The 17,711-nt window shown below is 35.3% G+C and overlaps 2 protein-coding genes across 2 annotated transcripts; both read right to left on the bottom strand.

Annotated features, from left to right (window-relative positions):
* Positions 1–1,955: 1,955 nt before the first annotated feature.
* LOC135681901 (cobalamin trafficking protein CblD) lies at positions 1,956–9,283 on the bottom strand. The gene is made up of 6 exons (XM_065196544.2): positions 9,129–9,283; positions 8,280–8,412; positions 5,710–5,960; positions 4,531–4,746; positions 3,358–3,444; positions 1,956–2,394 (listed from the first exon to the last, which is right to left on the bottom strand). The coding sequence occupies exons 1-6, from the start codon at positions 9,138–9,140 to the stop codon at positions 2,194–2,196; spliced, it is 900 nt and encodes a 299-aa protein (XP_065052616.2). The 5' UTR covers positions 9,141–9,283; the 3' UTR covers positions 1,956–2,193.
* A 332-nt stretch (positions 9,284–9,615) lies between these two features.
* LOC135681902 (uncharacterized) lies at positions 9,616–17,359 on the bottom strand. The gene is made up of 4 exons (XM_065196545.2): positions 16,958–17,359; positions 15,266–15,793; positions 13,086–13,335; positions 9,616–12,180 (listed from the first exon to the last, which is right to left on the bottom strand). Exons 1-4 carry the CDS (start codon positions 17,259–17,261, stop codon positions 11,997–11,999), a joined length of 1,266 nt encoding a protein of 421 aa, XP_065052617.2. The 5' UTR covers positions 17,262–17,359; the 3' UTR covers positions 9,616–11,996.
* Positions 17,360–17,711: the final 352 nt, after the last annotated feature.

Below are 17,711 nucleotides of genomic sequence, written 5' to 3' on the forward strand. Positions count from 1 at the left end.
TACAATAAACATTTTCAATTACACATCACTTGTCACGTGATTAAACATGATTGATAGCTACAAAACAATAAGAATAACAAAAGTAATTGCTTTCTTTTCAACACTGTATTATACTAAACTTTAACGGCACCCTGTTTATTCTATCTCCCTGCTTAAAAAAATATTTCTTGAGATTCCGATCGCCTTGAATTTTCTCAGCCTATCCCTCCCTATCATCTTTTGTCACTTTGATAATTTGAACTGAATAGAGCGATAAATTTATGAGAAATATGCAATATTAATAACTTGATTAATGTACTGCCTTTATTCTTTTCGCTTCATGATTCAAGTATAGCATGCTTGCGTTGCATTCCTTCAGTGCTGCCAAACTTTGAATTTTATTCCAAGGTCTTGGTTTTCAAGGCTCTTGGGATATTCTTTTGGTACTTTTTCACAAGAAAAGACATGGGGTGAAACTTGGGAATGTTACGAAGAATTATAAGTAGTTTTTTCTTTGTTACCTTACAAAATAAGACCGAGTCGAGAGGCTATATTAATAGAAACACATTTACCGCCCTTTAGCTAAGATTAATGTAAGCCATAACCAATGAGTCAAGGCTAATTAGAAGGAGACAATATTTTCGCATTTCTCATAGAACCAGGAAGTAAACAGGGATGGGATGGCGATAGAGAGAGTGGTTAAAGGTATTCCCAACTTTTTCATAAAAGCCGAAGATAATCTATAACTGAAATGCACCCATCCTAAAGTTATTTTTGGGGTCATGAAATTTTAAAAAAAATTCGCACCCCAATATTTCTTGGTTTGAGTGTTTTTTCTTTTAGTCAGAAAACACATAGTTTATTTGAAGTATATGAAGTGCCTGGCGACCAACGGCTACCTAGAACGTGAATGCGTTTACAGTCAAACTTGAAAAGCCGTGACTGCGAGCAGATTGTGACTCTAAATGGATACTAATTGAACAGTTTTGGATAGTGTGTCGTAAAATCTTATGTGACTTTAACTGGTTGTGTGGTAGAGACGACTGCATTGACAATATTTTTGCAGTCTTCTCCTGTGTCATGAGTGACCTAACAAGATAAATTCCCTGCATTGAATAACGACGATCAACAAAAAAAGTTTGCGAAGAAAATGTTGCCATTTTGCTATGAATTTACTGTGTATCGTTTGAGCTTTTATAAGCTTCCACTCTTGTATTTTTTTGAGACCACACCCTATTCATAAAAAAGGCTTTTCATGTTCTAAAAATTTATATCATTTAAATTGCTTGGCATGAACGTTTTCAGAAAAGTGGGACTTATACGTCTGGCATATGTTAAAAATGGATCACTTCTTAGGGCTTCCGCAAAATTGGCAAAAATGGCACACTTTGGCTTTGTTAGTCCTTCTTGGTAATATTGGCAAATTTTACCAAATTGGGTAGACAAAAAGTCTGTATCTGACTGTTACAAAATGTATCCAAACCTTTCCAATCTACATTTAATTATTTCTGATAAATGTCGGGATATTAGACCGTTTTCTGCAACTACGAGAGAAATTGGGAAATCATACCATTTTGAAAAAAGTTCTTTATCTATTAAGATATTTTCTATTTCAGAAATCAAATTTCTTCAAGTTCTTTTTCTATTCAATAAAATAACTAATTTCAATTGTATGTTACAATAACGTGAAACGCAACTGTCGGAAGGTCCATACTTGCCTAATGGCTGAGATTTGTAAGTGCTAGTTTTGTTTTCGCCTTATGGCTCAGATTTGGATGGAATGTCCAAATAACTTACCAAACAATTTTAAAGCTCTAGTTTATTTTTTTGTAACTGTAGTAGTTGTTCGTATGTGTGAATTTCAAGCTGAATAAGCCGAAGCTAAAGCAACAACTATTGAAAAAGGCATTCGGTGGCTTGGTCTTGACCAGGATTAAGTGGGTGAAAATAGACATACCAAGAGAGGAAGATGCAAATTGTGTTATTTAGTATCATTATTAGCGTTTATACATTAATTGGGTTTAATGGAAAGCGTTTATTAAACACCAGAAATTATTTCATTTTACAAACCACAAATGTAAGCCAAGAAACTTCCAAAACCTAAAATTGTTATGAAATGTTGCGATGTTGCGTTGATATATAATTAAATTAAGCATGTATGGGGTGTTAACAATACATCAGCTTCAAACAAAACGCGAAGAAAATCATGTCCTATTAATTATGAGGCGGAGAAAAGTGCTTGAAAATCTCACAGTCGGTTGGAGCATTTGTAAAGATAGTCCCAACAAATACATTTGTAGACCAAAGTTTATGCCTAATGACTTTGCAACATCCAAGGTCGTCAATGGTGAATCCAAGATGATTGAACCGTTCATCTGTTTCGAACAATGTTGAGTTGCTATGATCACTGAAAAACTGCAAATTAAAAAAAACAACTCTCTTACTTGACTGGAAGACAAAAAATCGTAAGCATGGAACACAGACAGGTAAAATTTCATAAAATTAACAAAGGGTCGTCAGTTATCAAAATAGAAACAAACATTCCTCTGCCTCTTCGATTACAAATAATGCAGTTAGTTATCAAGATCCAGAGAAAACATTTTTCAATTCCTATGAAACATGGTAGATTATCCAGTATAAGGGGCAAATAAAATCAAATGTCAATCAGATGTACCTAATAGGGTTCAAGAGATATACTTTTATAGCTACAAAGCGTTCACAACAACTGCTTACCCTAGAATTAGAATTCAAGAGAGAAAACAAACTCTGTAAAGTTTGTAAAACTACTTTGAACGTTTTATAGTGGTCGGAAAGCACCACTAGGGACATGACCTTAGTACTATAGACCAAATGAGGCTTACAGTTCAATGTGACCATTATAAATTTATTCCTAAATTTTGATGAAGATATTGACTATCCAAGGCATTTGTATATTACTTGGCAAGTATGTCTCCTTTAGAGGTATTAGCAATTTGATCCTCGAAACCGGTCTCAATTTGAGACTTCTCTTGATTATTTCAAGTTTAGAACCCTGTTCTGTTTAACAGCAAATGATAATTGTCCTTTGAACTGAAGTTTTCATTTCTTTTAGACTAAAGGGATTCAAACTGGCAAAAAGATCTATCTTTGACATGTTTTTTTTATCTCAGCCAGTGAGACTTCAAGTCTTCCTCGACTTTATTAGATATTTCGATAAGAAAATTCATACAGCAAAAGCCCTTTAGAAAAGAAAAATTGTTCAGGTCAATGTGTGACTAAATTGTCTCACATCAACATAACTAGAGGGAAAATAGAGTCTAGCTGCATCTGTTTGACAGCTTACAAAAGTAGAAGAGGGGGCAGAAGAAATTTAATGCAGTCTTAGTCAAGAGTACTTACAGCTTTTCCTGAAGCTGGATCAATGAAATCTGCCCAATAGCCAGCAGACTGAAGGTGCTCACAGACTTGCTTTGCATTTTCAACAAACTGAAACACAAAGCTGAATAGTATTACCATTCTCTTAAACTATTGATCAGCAATGTTTAAGGTGTATTTCTATATTGTTAAACACAGCAGAAAATATGCATTTATAAAGGTAAATTTTAATTACTTTATATTTTTCCTCATTTATAATAGAACTATCTAGTTTTTGGCTACACTTTGGTGCCTAGTACAGGGTGGATTTATAACTTCATGGTGCTTTGCCCACAGTAGAAGAAAATAATTTTTTGTCAAATCCTTGCATTTATTTTTGGTAAAATTCAGGCTTCCAATGAAATAAGGGAGGAGGAAGATCATGTCTGCTTGCAATTTATACAACTGGTTAGGAAAAAAACTTGAAAAGACTTAGTTACAAAATATGTTATTGTTTTTTCAACAAGTTTAACTCATTGAAAAAATTCAAACCATCTGAACATAAAGATCTAGGTTGGTTGAAACTCAGTGTGATCAATTCATCCATGATTTTTGAATAGCTTTATAGATCTAACTTTCAATATTCTTCAATTAGCAAATGAACACATATATGCTTTAGGCATAAAATCAATCCACATTTTTATGATTTGGTGGTGCATTTAACACCATGGCAAGGCCTACATCTATGATATTTGTCTTATATAGGGAAGGGATGCATCAATATTACTATAGCTTCATGTCACTGCCAAAAGACCCTTTATTCAGGCATTACTTGCAGGACAAAAATCGTTTAGGAAAAGAGTAATTTTTGGTTATGATTGGCAGGAGTCTTATCATTTTAAACAAAACAGTTTTGGATTTGTCAAGGAAAGGATTCAGCCCAAACATATTCAAACATATTCACTTTTGCTCTGATGAAGCCCCATATGCCAGGGCAAAATATTAGCCATAGTTGATTTAGACATTTGTTTATTGTTATTTGTTCTCTGTGTATAGCGGTGTTCTTTATTTACTAATTATTCAAATAAGCCAGTCCACATTTAAATAGGCAGAATATCTATGTACCTTCATAATGTGTCAGTTTTCTAAACATTTCACATCACAAGTAAAAAAGGTAAATATATATACATCAAATGCACAACTTAAAAACAAACTTACAACTTCAAATAGGGCCTCTCTTTCTTTCTCAACTTCTTCTGACCACACCGTCATGTCATTTTGTGTTCTTTGACTTACAGTTATTACTGTAAGATCATCCTCATTTTGAAAAACACGATTTGGAAACAAATCATTGAAACTTTTCTTGATGAACTTTGGGCATTCTTGAATTGAGCATTCAACATCATGTTGTTTTGTAATTGGAAATACAGTGCTCTGTAATGCAGGAATATAAAGTTTTACTGTAATTCAGAAAATCAAGATACATTTATGCAATTGTCCAATTGGTAGCAGGCTTGTCTATTCTGGTCACTGCCATATAAAGACTTCTGCCCCCTGCCTATCTTTAATTTCCCTCCCCTAATAATTTTTCCTGACCCTACAGACCTGGTGGTGATGTCTACATCTTGTTCCTATTTGAGATGCCTTTTTCTTAGTTGACTCACTGTCAGTCATGTTTGCAAGACATGTATTAGGCTTATTTCACAAAATGTATTCCAACAGCTTCATTCAAAATTTCAATAGCATTTCGGTTCCACTGTCTTTATCTGCACATAAAACAGCCTTTCTATGGGGTTAATGGGAAATGCACAAGCTCTCAGTATCCAGTTGCTGAAAACATTGAGGACAAAAAATATGTCCTTTAGACAGCTACAAGCTAGCCATTTAAACCCAGGATTCCATGCCAAGAGAACTCTGATGTCAGTGGAGAAGCAAAAATGTGAAATAGTGAATGAAGAATCCCAGGTGTTCAAAATTTTAGTTGACAAAAAGACATGGTTGTGCATCTATGTATCTCAGACAAAAAGGCTTGCGAAGTGAGCTGAAATAAATAACATCAGGCAAATAAAAAATTGACATGTTGTTTATTGCACTTATTGACTACTTTATGTCTCTGGAGATGAATAGGTATCTTTATTCACAATCTATTCAAAACAGATTAGATGCTTCATACCAGTCTTGGTATTGTTTGCTACCTAGCTTCTGAAGATAGTTTTAAGACAATGAAAAAGTATGCTTATAGAGCAGTGTCCTGGTCCTTCCTCTCGATGTGACCAAACTACGTGATTCATACACCTGGAAATACAGAGAGCTTGCAACTCTCCTAACTCTGAGAAAAAGTTTGGACTTACAGAGAAGAAGCTAATTTAGAAGAGGCATAATTGTATTGCAACAGACCATTGAAGCTTCTTGGATTTCTTCCTTGAATTTTTCATCAATAAATTGGCTGAGAACAAGTTGTTTTCGGTATTCTTCTGATTCTGCCTCAAGGAAAGCATTGGCCAATGTTTTCCTAGTTTCCTTTAGGTTGTTTCCACTCTGATCCTCTGCAAACTGCCCATAATCTAAGCCAACATTACCAGGGAGTGGAAAATGAGGATCCATTGGCCAGGAGGCGACAAGGGCTTGGACAGATGGGGATCTTTTGTCTGTTGAAGAGGATAGAAACTATGGTTACAAAGATGATTATGAAATCAGACCATAACTTTAGGCAAAATGAGGCGAAAACAATCTCAAAATGAGGATCATTAAATTATTCCACAAATACAGAAGCACAATTGAAGAAAAGTTCAAGAGGTCTCAGTTTTGTCAACATTCTATTTTCATACTAGACAGGCCTTCCGGGGAAAGGCGTGCTATCCCACTCACATGCGCTGGCACACGCCTCCCCACACCAAAGAGTTTGTTTAATCGCACATCTGTTTTTGTAATCATTCGTTTGTTTTTTAATCAAAGCACTGGAAACTAACAAGGTGACACAAAAACAAGAAATTATTTTGCGTTTTCTATTTTGATGTGTTTCATCAGTCTTGTCCACTGTACTGGGTCACCATAATCATCTGACGAGGATGCCATGTTCTGCCACAAATTATTCAATGTTGAAAAATTTGGAAAATGGCAGGTTGTGATCACGGCATGAAATTTTCAAGGGTTACACTTGGAAACAGAACGATAACACTCTGGATTCAAAGAGAGGGAAATCTGCTATAGAATTCTTCGGTTTGAAGCGTTTGCACTGAAACATTTTGTGCTGTTTTCAAATCATGCCATATTCAAATCGTGCCATTTGCAAAACTAATTTCACATCCCTTTTGATGACACAATTGAAAGTGGGAACCAAAATATTAACATTTTTCAAGGGTATCATGAAGACTGCCACCATGGTTGGTGGCAAGAGGGATTGCCAGGAACTGCATCCAAAATATTTTCAGCATCAAATTTAGTAAAGATCCCTGGCAATATTCACAAGCTTTCCTTTATCTGTATGCCACCAGAGGTATTCACTGTTAAAGTTGGGTGAAAACTGAAGAAAAGACTTTTCTAAAGCTGCATACAGTAAGCATTAAACCTTTGTAGAATAAAGACAAAACACCAATAGCACTCCATCACATGCCTAAAATAGCTTAGAGGTGCGAAATGCCACACTTGTGCTAATTTATTCCGAGGAAGGCCTACTAGATGTTTTAAGTTCAGCCATATTTAAAGGCAATGAGTCATGATAAAAGGAGAGGGTATACCCAAATGTACTAAAATCTGCTGAGTAATGAATTTTGTGGTGTGATGCTATAGGTTGACCTGAAACTGGTCACATGAACTAACACAGTACTGATTAACAAAACAGTTTCCATCAATAGAAAGTTGTCAACAGCAGATGCCAATGTCACATGAAACTGCAGTGATCAACCCAAAATCAAGTAACCCCAAAGGTTTATTTACCATGGCTTGATGCCCTTAAGATCCAAAGAGAGGAGAGGATTACATAACATTCAGTCCAGAATGCTACTCATTCCATTTGCAACTCACTTGAGGTTATAACATCCTAATGAGAACATCAAAATTTTTCAAAAAAGATTTGAAAGACACAAATTCCCTTTACTGACAAATAGGACTTCTGTTATACTCAAAACAATGAAAAATTAGACCATCGTGGGAAATGCATGTGATCTCATGTGCACACCTTGCCACACATCTTGTTTCCGCAACAAGTGCAGTTTATTGTATGCCTTATCAAGGCTATAAGTGACCACTTTTACAAGAAACATTCTTAGGTCCTGTTTAAACGACAATGTTGTCATTTCATATCATACTTAGATTCCCAATCTGACACAAAATTTTTGATGACTTGCATATTACCGTTTTCATTTCACGAGCAAAGAGATGTATCGAATTGGCTTCTTTCCGCATTTAAAGCGTTTTGATTTTAAATGTAAAAACGGTATGAAGCACATCAAATTGGATAGTTTTCATGTAAAATAGAAAGCTGATCCAGTATGAAACCAATTGATGTCAAATGAAAACAGTATCGTGTAAATTGGCCTTAGCACATTCATGCTGATAGGTTTTCACTTAATCTAACTACGGAGAGAAACAAGTCTGTTTTGTGTGTTCACCCTGCTTGTAGAAACAGCGTAAACAGAGATACCTGTTTTCTGGGGTTGACACTGCTCACAAAAACAGAGTAAAAAATATATGTTTTGTGGTTTTTACCATTCACACTGCTTCCCTTTTTCTGAACCTTTCTATAAATATTCCCTGTACTCAGCAAAATGCTGAAGTTTTCTGAAATGGTGAGGTTTTCTCACTCAATCTCTGTCTTGACTAACAATTTGGCAGGGATGATGCTAAATACCAAAGAAATAATAATCTACAACAACAACAAAAAGGGAATACCGCATAAATAATAAAGCCGAAATATCCTGGATTTATGATATTTTACAACACAGAAAAAAATATCTAATTTTTCTTACCATTTTGGTTTTGATACTGTGAAACAGCAGTTGATAATGGAGCAGCACCAAATTTGCTGTCCCCTTTCAAATACGACAACACTGCTCTCATGCTCGGAAAATATGCAAGCTTTCTTGGAGGTCGTTTCAGGAGCTAAATAAAGTATGAAATTTATTTCCGATCTTTATCAAAAAAATTCAGTTTGAAAATTATATTTTCCACAGGTATTTACCACTGAAAAAATATATATGGATTCTATTGTCATTTTCAAGTGGTTAGTTTGCTTAAAAGAGCAATGAATTTAAAATCTTTATTTCATGAAACTGAAGGTCTGCTATAGCGAAGAAGAAAGTTTTGAGAAAGATTTTGCACATCTTTTCGTCTGAGATGTGCAACAATTTTGTTTGCAATTTATTGTTATGGAAAAGTACCAGAAAAAGTTTATATATACAATTAATATTTAATATTCTTTCATTTTCAAAAAATAATTCCATAATATAGTTACTGAATTTGACAGCAATTGCTGGGAGTTATCCTACAGGTCGCATGATTGCCTGACTCTGTTAGAAACACTGTCATTTTCCCTTTTGTTTAGGCTTAGAGCTTTTTGCAAATTAAATGACGTTATCATTGGAAATTTCTAATAATAGCTGAAAAAACGTAACATGACATCACTATTTCTAAGAAAATTCTTTTCATTACTATTGCAGCGCTTTTGTTTAATGAAATAAAAATTGCAAACCATGGCTCCTTTAAATTAACCCTCGAAACAAACTTAGTTTACTCACTGGCCTGCTGTGATGATGGTGGCCTCATGCTACAAGTCACGTACATTTCAGATTAGAGATGGAAATAAAACAAGTCCTTACCCGTGTTGCCATATTGCCAGAAATGGTATACTGTCCAGAAATTACTCCCTTCTGCTCTCGCTGTTTTGAAATGTGATCCCTAAATACGCCAAAAGATCCTGTGTCCTAACTAAATGTATTTACCCCAGCCTGAATGATATTTCCACTGATCTCTCTTTCGTAACAACTAGCGAAAACGAGATCGCGAAATTTTGACTCATTCGATCACAAAGTTTGACATAAACACAACCCACCAAAATCCGGCAATATCAATAATATCAATGATATTGATTCGATACAATGAAATTTTGGTTTACTGCATACTCAATTCTGTTTAATTTCACGAAAACTGTGCTCTTTCCAATACATCTTGGCAATTCTCTTCGAGCTATCGTATAAGCGAAGCTTAGTGGTGAAACTAAAAAAATTGCATATACAAGTACAAAACAAAATTGAATTCGGCCAAAGAAATCAGAGAAATTTATAAGCCAAAGAAATCAGAGACAGATAGTGAAATGTTTGTTCTCAACTGACGTATTAAACTTGTATACAGCGAATCTACTGCGAAGATTAGAAGGAATGCAAGGCATAATAGTTAAAAGTCATAATATTAACAACCAACCGCATGAAAACACAATACTTATCCCCGAATCAAAAATGTGCCAATACCGATACGAAAGGATTTGAATTGCAAAGAGTATTATTTGAAAAACTAGGCATGGCTGTTAAAGATCGTAGTTTTTCACTAACGTGCTGAAGCAAATACTTGACAATAACAAAAACAAAGAGATGACATAAGAATTGATCGGAACAGAAAAGGCATACTTAATTTATACATTAATTTTACTTCTCGTCTCTTCGCTTTTTATGAGGTCAAACAACCTTTTATAAGTCTCTTAATTCGGGATTGAGACAGTATTGGTAACCTTTTAACTTTAGTTCTTCATACTACCGCCTATATTTTCCCTATGCAGTGACAGTAAAACTTTAAAAACTCGTCGCCAAAGTAAAATGAAATGGTCCAAAATCGTTTGAATCAAGACAATATAGAATGGTGCATCCAAGTTAAAAAAAGTTCGAAGCTTTTTTGACGAAAGTAAAGTGATAAGAACCAATGATATTCACCGGCAGTTGCAGTTTTAATCAAACAAGATAACAAAAAAGCAAAGGCAACTTTCTATTATGTTCATCAAAATCAAGATCTGTTAAACAAATCTCACCGAGAATCAACATATCACAACCTTTGCTTTAGCCCTGGATAAAAGATTAGGCTCCATAGGAGACTTTGAAACCAAATTCGAAAAAAGTTATTCGAAATAACAAATAATTTCCGAGCTTCTAATGGAAAGTTGCAGTAATGAGTACATAATTTTTACCAATTTACCAAGACTTTTTATTCACAAATTAAAATCTTAGCAAGAACATGGATATTTCGATGAATAAATTATTTTTGCGTTCTATGCAAACAATCTATTAGTGCTAGAAAATTTAAAATGGCTTTGAAAAAAACAAACATTTTGAGCCATACTATAGCTTTTTGTCTGACACTCTTCAGAGTATAAAAGGTCAGAACATAGATCAAAACAGTACGCTAGTAAATATATATACCCAGTTATGGATCGAAATAGGTCAATCAGAAACGCGAGCACATAACTTTCGAGGTTGTCCAATCAGTGCCGCTTGCCTATAGAAAATGTTAGCAATGGACTGCTAAGGTGAAAACGAATTTGTCTGTCTACACAACAGCGGTTTCTTCATGTTTATGTAATACATCCCAAAACTGCTAGATGGCACGACGATCGGGCACTACTAATAATCGGAAACACGCACCATTTTGCACAAACTGGGTTTGCTGATGCCCGATAGCAGAATCGCATGTTTTCGCTGTAGTTTTACATCTGCAGATATAGCTTAAACATGCGATTCTGCTATCGGGCAGTATTTACTGGATAAAATCAGATTTGGCAAAAACTAAAATGGCGCCATGTTACGGATTTATTGGCAGAGCCCGATCATCGTTTCATCTAGCAGTTTTGGAATCTATCTACATAAACATGAAAAAAACTGCTGTTGTTATGTGATTTTCTGCTTTATTCCGGCCATTATCCAAAGTTCACACTCTGAATAGTGTCGGACGAAATGTGGTTCAGTATGCTATGTGCGCTATTTCGTGTCATCTGCAAATCGAATGATAACATAAAAAGAATGAGACAAACAGACATTCCACGTTCATCGTTGTTACTCGAAGCTGCACGCTACACAGCGATCATCAGAAAACAATAATATCATAGAAAGATATCATATATTGTCTTGGCTACCTAGCAAAAAGAAAACACAACAGCCAGGCTTGTAGGTCACATCGTGTAAGCGAAACTTTTGTCGACAACCATATCCGCACTGCCTCTGTTCTTCAAACCTGTTTGCTACATAAGCAACCAAAGATCGAACTCAGTACACTCACTTCAAGGAAAGCTTTCAATATGTTTGAAGATACTAACTCATACAAAGCTCGGAAAACGTGCTTATATTACTTGACTGTTGGAGTCTATAAAATATAATAGTTTCTGCCGAGTTAAATCAATAAAATCGCCAATAATCAAACTACAATCGACTCTGTCTTACTCGAGCTCTTGTAATTCGAAGTTTCACTAATTGAAACAAAATATTTAGGCCCCTTGAAAAAATCCTAACAATATCCCCAATGAAAAGAACTTCCATAATTTGAACTGTTCTTCGTTCGAACATCTTCACGATCCCCCGTACCAAATGGACTGTACACCACAGAGTTGACTGTACATATCAAAATAATTTTTTTCTGCCAAATCTTAAGTAAAATAATTCCCAAATTACTCTGATGTTTCAAGTTGTTGCAAAGTATTACAGCCTACATCATTTGAGATTGTGTTGCATCATATTATAGTCAATAAGATGGTCATATCCCCATTCGTCATACCAGCGACAGCTCCCTTGTTCGTACTCATCACAGGACACCCTTGGCTGGTATTTTGTTCGTTTTGGCAACTGGGGCTCAGGAGGTGATTTGCCAAGTGATGGGAACGACTGGTAGTAATACCTGGAAAAAAGCGGACAAATGGATATCAAAACGAAAGAAAGCAATGCACAAACACTATTTTCAGACTTCGAGTGAGTGTTGATGTCTAAAACAGCGATTGCATATTAATGTTTTTATCTTTGACTTAATGTTTTTCTATGATTCTCTTTTTTATTAATAAATTCATTTTTTAGACCAATACTTCTCAGATCAGATCTTTGCCATTTCTGCCATTTTTGGCCTTTTTTAAAAAAATTTCTATTTCTTCATTAATGCTCACATAAATTTCTGATATGATATTTTAAGCATGCATACTCTTATTAAAAAAACCTGAGTGAAAATTATGAAACCCTTACTTCAAAAATGCTAACTTTAATATTCATCAAATTTCTCCCGTGGAGGTTTTATTTTAAGACGCAACTGGTCACACTGATCGTCGTTTACTTTTGAGCAACCATAAAACGTAGTAAGTAATAGTTCTTCATTCTATATCGATTCACTCAATTAGTATAGGCCAAATCGCAGCAACATCCAGCGTCTTTGGGCAAATAAAAAAACCCAAAAATTTAAATATTTCATCAAATTATCAATATTGCTCTGCCTACAAATATGGATCCAAGTAGATTAGTCCTTGTTTGCAATAGCTTACAAATTAACAGCTCATTTTCTACTTCAGTTTAACAATAGTGGGTATATTCCTAAAGCAACTTTAGTAAAAATACCTTTGGTCTTAGAAGTGATAAAACCAAAACAGGGAGGCATCTAGGTAACTCTCATGACTAAAAAGTTGTATAGTAGGTGGTGCAATTCTCAGCGAATTATGATAAATTAAGGAAACAAATTTCCCTTGACGTATAATTGAGAAAAAGCTGCGTAAATTCTACATAAAGTTTTAGGTAAAAGATTCTTTAAAAAAAACTATGTACCATCTCTGTAATATGACTTTATGTCCAATTTCAACTTTGGCAGCGTTATGAATTGAGGTTGGGTCGCAAAATCCGTCGGATCTCATATTATTCCAGACTAAAAGTCGGCCCTTCTTCGGTTTAATGCTTATACCAAGCTTCGGGAACTTTGTTTCGCCACCTTGTTTAACATCTTGCAGATAAACCAAAGCTGTTGCGAAGCGATCTCTAAGCTCGTCACTTTCAGTACAATCAGTGTGATTTTTGTATCCTTAAAAAAAACAAAAAACTGTCATTAGTACCATTCAAAAAAGTTATCAGTTTCAGATTCAGTTTTCATTTACTCAAAAGATACATTATATTAATTATATAAATTTACTAGAAAATCCTGAAAAATAGAGTGCAAAAAGATAATTAACCCGTAAAGACCTATGATATCAAATAACGAATTGCACTTATGTGAATCTCTAAAGGAAGAACTATTTCATTAACTAGATCAACGACAATAATCTCCCCCCTCGTAATAAAGTTATAAAGTTATGATGGAGCTTATCCAGAGAGAATCAGACATATGTCTATTTTTCTCAAAAGTGTTGTGGAAATGAACAATAACACAGGATAAATGTCATCTTAAGTAAAATAAAGGGGCTCCTGAGTCACAACAATTTATTCATTTTCATTGAAAACAGTAATCATCCCAAAATATTTTTCATTACCAAACTCCACATATTCAAGTTATAAAGCTGAAAGGTAGTCCTTTCCAAAGAACAAAGATAAAGGAAATCAACACATTTTGGTGACACTGTGATGTCACCCAATCATGATACAAGGGTCTTGAAGAAACTTAAAAAACATTGGTTTAAATTCTAAGAAAATGTATTATATGACATAAACTTGGTATGTTGACAGGAACTCGAATTAGGATTCTTTGTCAGTTATTTTCATTAATCATTTTTGTTCATGATCATAGTCTGTTATCACCAGTTGCATGTGCTGAAGGCAAAGCCATGCAAAATACACAGTGACATCAAATTTACCTCACAGTGCCATTCAGATGTAACCACTCATGAAAGCATACGTAATTGAAAAACCCAAGGGTTCAGTTTCATGCCAATAAATGAAATAAGAAAGTTTTGTATAGATAAGCACTTTGATCTTTCTCATTCTCAACTGTTTCATCGGTATATCAAACCTTTCATAGTAGTTTATGACCATTAAATTGTAGCTAGCCTTTATTACTCTTGTCAAGAGTTTTCAGAAATGGTTAAAGACAATATGAAATAGGCAAATATGATTGATGCATTAAAAGAAGGTCTTAAATACACTATCCACAGTGGCTCTAAGAAGGGCAAACAATACCCTAAATATTAGCGAATAAGGTATCATGGTGTAAGAGGGCAAGAAACAAATTTTCTGACAAAAAATATTTAGCTTTCCCTAATAAAGCATGCAAACAGACACAACAGAGCACATTAAGGGGGTATCTAAAAGTTTTTTTGGATGGGTGGGCAGAAAAAGAAAAGGTCAAAAACAAGATTTTGTCTTTTTTGTTTCGAGTACCAGGCCTTTTCGTAAGAAATAGCCCACGCGAGTGGCCCAGCGCTCACGTATATAGACGATATTGCTGTATGATCGCAAAATATTCTTCTTTTATTAAAAACTTTTAAAAGAAAATGTTTGAAGTGCTATTATAGTTCAAATACTAAGTATCTAAAGTACACTCATTTTTTTATAAGAAACTGGCTATAAGAAACGAGTACTGCACAGTCACAAAAGTACTTGAAGCAAAATAAGATAAGAAACTATTAAATCGAGCAATCGTGCTATTAGATGGTGAATGATCGTTTGCGTCAAACCAAATGCCGGGAGTACAGTGAAAATTATCAGGGGTTTAGCACCCCAGCCCCCTAGCATCCTTCCACTGTCCCTATAGGCAAATGAGAAAAAAGTGTTTTTACAGGCTTATCTTCTCATTGTTATTGCCTGTGAAAAAGGTAGCTGTGAGGGCTGAGGAAAATGTAATCAGCAGAGGAGGAAGCATTAGAGTAGCTTTGAAACGACTCATACCATAAGAAACCTAATCAGCAAATAGGAGACGAAACAATAAACACTGATTGATAACCGATGTCATGCAATATTAAATAATTTCACCCATGCAAAATCTTTATCAAATTGGTCATAATATCATCCTTTAGTCTTACCTATGCCACTTTGATATGAAGTTATCTGGAATTTTCCACCATGCATTTTAGCCAATCCAGTAGCCTTTTCAATTTGATCTTCAAAAGCAAGTGAAAATTTGCTGTCACCCCTGTAAAATGCTGTACTGAAACTGTAACGAAATTTTGACGATAAGACTTTGGAGAAGGTCTCATTCACACATGTTGTTCCTAATGTAAAATCTGAAAATCCTCCATTGTAATGAAAACCAACATCATGCAAATGCTTGTTCATTGTATCAACTCCAGCAAAGCAAAAGATGGGAGTCTGTCTAGCAGTCTCTTGAACATGACGAAAATGAGCTGCAGTTAAGCCATCACACTCCCTTGGTGATAAAAAGTTATCAGCAACATAAACATGAACACTGCTTTGTTTGTTTTTGTGAGTAACCTCCTTGAACTGTATTTTCCTACCCATAAAATCCATGGAAACTGGTCTCAGTGTATTTGCAATGCTTGGTGTGAAAAGTTCCTTTTTGAAATCAGTTTTAGATTTGGTGGCAGATGTGCCTAAAAAGACAAGAAGGGAAAGAAAGCGTGACATTTTTTATGAAATAATAAATAAGAAAATCTTAATATCGAAGCTGTTCCAAAAGCAAAGCAAGAAGGATAGAGTTGGTGATGGGAAAACCGATTTTGGGAAATATTTTGACAGGGAAGCCCAAATGGTAATGACATACAGAGAAGTAAATTCATTTTGCATTGTAGTTGTTCTGTGTATTTCAAATTTCATGGTTATAATCCTAGTGCACCCAGCAAAATTCATTTTTGCTAAATTTGTCTACTTTTGCCTAATCCCTCAAAGGTTCTGTCATCCTCTCTTGAAGCAGGACGAATTCCTGCCCCTGAAAAAAGCTTGCCTCAATTGTTTGCCTAAGTGGAAAAAGCTTGCCTCAATTCTCAGGTATGACAAAGATAATACCATTTAACTTCGATACAAGTGTGCCCGGGTCCATAGCGTTCAGGAAAGATAATGATTTCCCCCTCACACTGCTGACGAGGACAGAAAGAAGATGTAGCTGATGAGATGTGCATCTTGTTAGCTAGTCACTTAGAAACAGATGTATCAAGCACTTGAAATGGGGTGTATATTTCCTCTTAAGTTATTATCTTTAGGTAATTCTAAAGTTAGCATGCATTTAGTAAGTTTCTCAGCCTGGGCAGCGATATACTAGTTTTCCAACAATTAGAACACTGCTACGTGAAAACCTGGTTTGAAACACCAGGAAAATTTACCAAGATGCTGTAATAGACAATGGAGAATGCAATCTATCTTAAACTCTGTCTCTTATCAGGAAAGATAAAAACAAACAAGGAACCCAAAGCTCTGGATATCAATCTGGACTAGCTGCAACTATTGGGGTTTGGAAATACATTTACATTTCAAAATTGTGTCTTATGTCTCCTTGGTTCCAAAAATATTTGATATCTCATTATCGATGTAGTCTGGGGATGCAGGGAGGATAAACTGCCTGTCAGAGAAGGGGCAGGGAGATATAAAAATAAAACACTGCAGCCTATTCCCATAATGTAATCAAGTATCCAAAAGTTTCTGACAATTTTAGAGCTCTAGGGGGGTGTAGACCGCCCCACATCAACTGCACTCCTGCAATGGCATGGTCCTGATCTGTAAAAAACGAACAGGCCTATCGTTATAGTTTTAGTTCTACAAACCAGCATCATGTCCTTTTTCCTTTTCATGCAACGGGCTTTCATTTTGATTGTTGAGTTTATGGTTTTCATTTTCAATATTTTGATCATCACTGCTCTGTCGATTGTGTTCCTGCAAATCGACAACTTGAAAATTATTACGTATCAGAATCCCTGATACTGTCAACAAACCAACAACAACGACAACTCCTGAGAGGACCAGCCCACTCCAGCCTTTAGAATTGAGTCCCCCTTCCAGAGCCTTTTCGTTTAACTTATCAGTTTTTAGTTGACCCGTTCTCCTGTTTCTTGCTTTTAGCTTTGCCATCACGAAAAATTATATTTTCCTGTTACAATTAATAGGCATCACTTTCTGCATTACCTTACTCTCCTGACTTACAAATTACAATAGGAAATCGCCGCTTTGGAAACGAGGCAAGCGGAAGTACTTCCGTGTCTGCAGAATCAGTTCAGATTCGAGTTTTCGAGAAATTGCCCAGTCGTCTCTAATAAAACAGAGACGGGCGCAGTGCTGAGGAGAGGGGGGTCAGGGAGGGGGGTCACTGATCCGGGGGCCCATAGATAATAACTTTGTAAGCAGTGCGGTTGATAAACAATTAATAATTAGCAATTCAGCGTCTCCACTATCAAAACTTGTCAATGATGAAAAAACTAATAGAAAAAAACCTTTAAATGAAATAAGGTAAAGGCAGCAACAGTATTAAAACCCCATTTTGTTTGTCAAACAGAGCTAGTAGCTTTAGATAATTTTCTAGCT

Source organism: Rhopilema esculentum, chromosome 16 (assembly GCF_057945365.1).
Source record: "Rhopilema esculentum isolate cy_ngs chromosome 16, ASM5794536v1, whole genome shotgun sequence".
In the NCBI taxonomy this organism is placed as follows: domain Eukaryota; kingdom Metazoa; phylum Cnidaria; class Scyphozoa; order Rhizostomeae; family Rhizostomatidae; genus Rhopilema; species Rhopilema esculentum.

Excerpts from the sequence above, each read along its gene's own strand:
- LOC135681901 (XM_065196544.2), bottom strand. Across the intron at positions 5,961-8,279 it reads ACAGTATCAAAACCAAAATG|ACAAAAGATCCCCATCTGTC; the intron begins GTAAGAAAAATT and ends CCTCTTCAACAG. Across the intron at positions 3,445-4,530 it reads GAGAGGCCCTATTTGAAGTT|TTTGTTGAAAATGCAAAGCA; the intron begins GTAAGTTTGTTT and ends TTTGTGTTTCAG.
- LOC135681902 (XM_065196545.2), bottom strand. The coding sequence starts at position 17,261 with ATGGCAAAGCTAAAAGCAAGAAACAGGAGAACGGGTCAACTAAAAACT. Across the intron at positions 13,336-15,265 it reads TTCATATCAAAGTGGCATAG|GATACAAAAATCACACTGAT; the intron begins GTAAGACTAAAG and ends GTTTTTTTTAAG. Across the intron at positions 12,181-13,085 it reads AAAGTCATATTACAGAGATG|GTATTACTACCAGTCGTTCC; the intron begins GTACATAGTTTT and ends GCTTTTTTCCAG.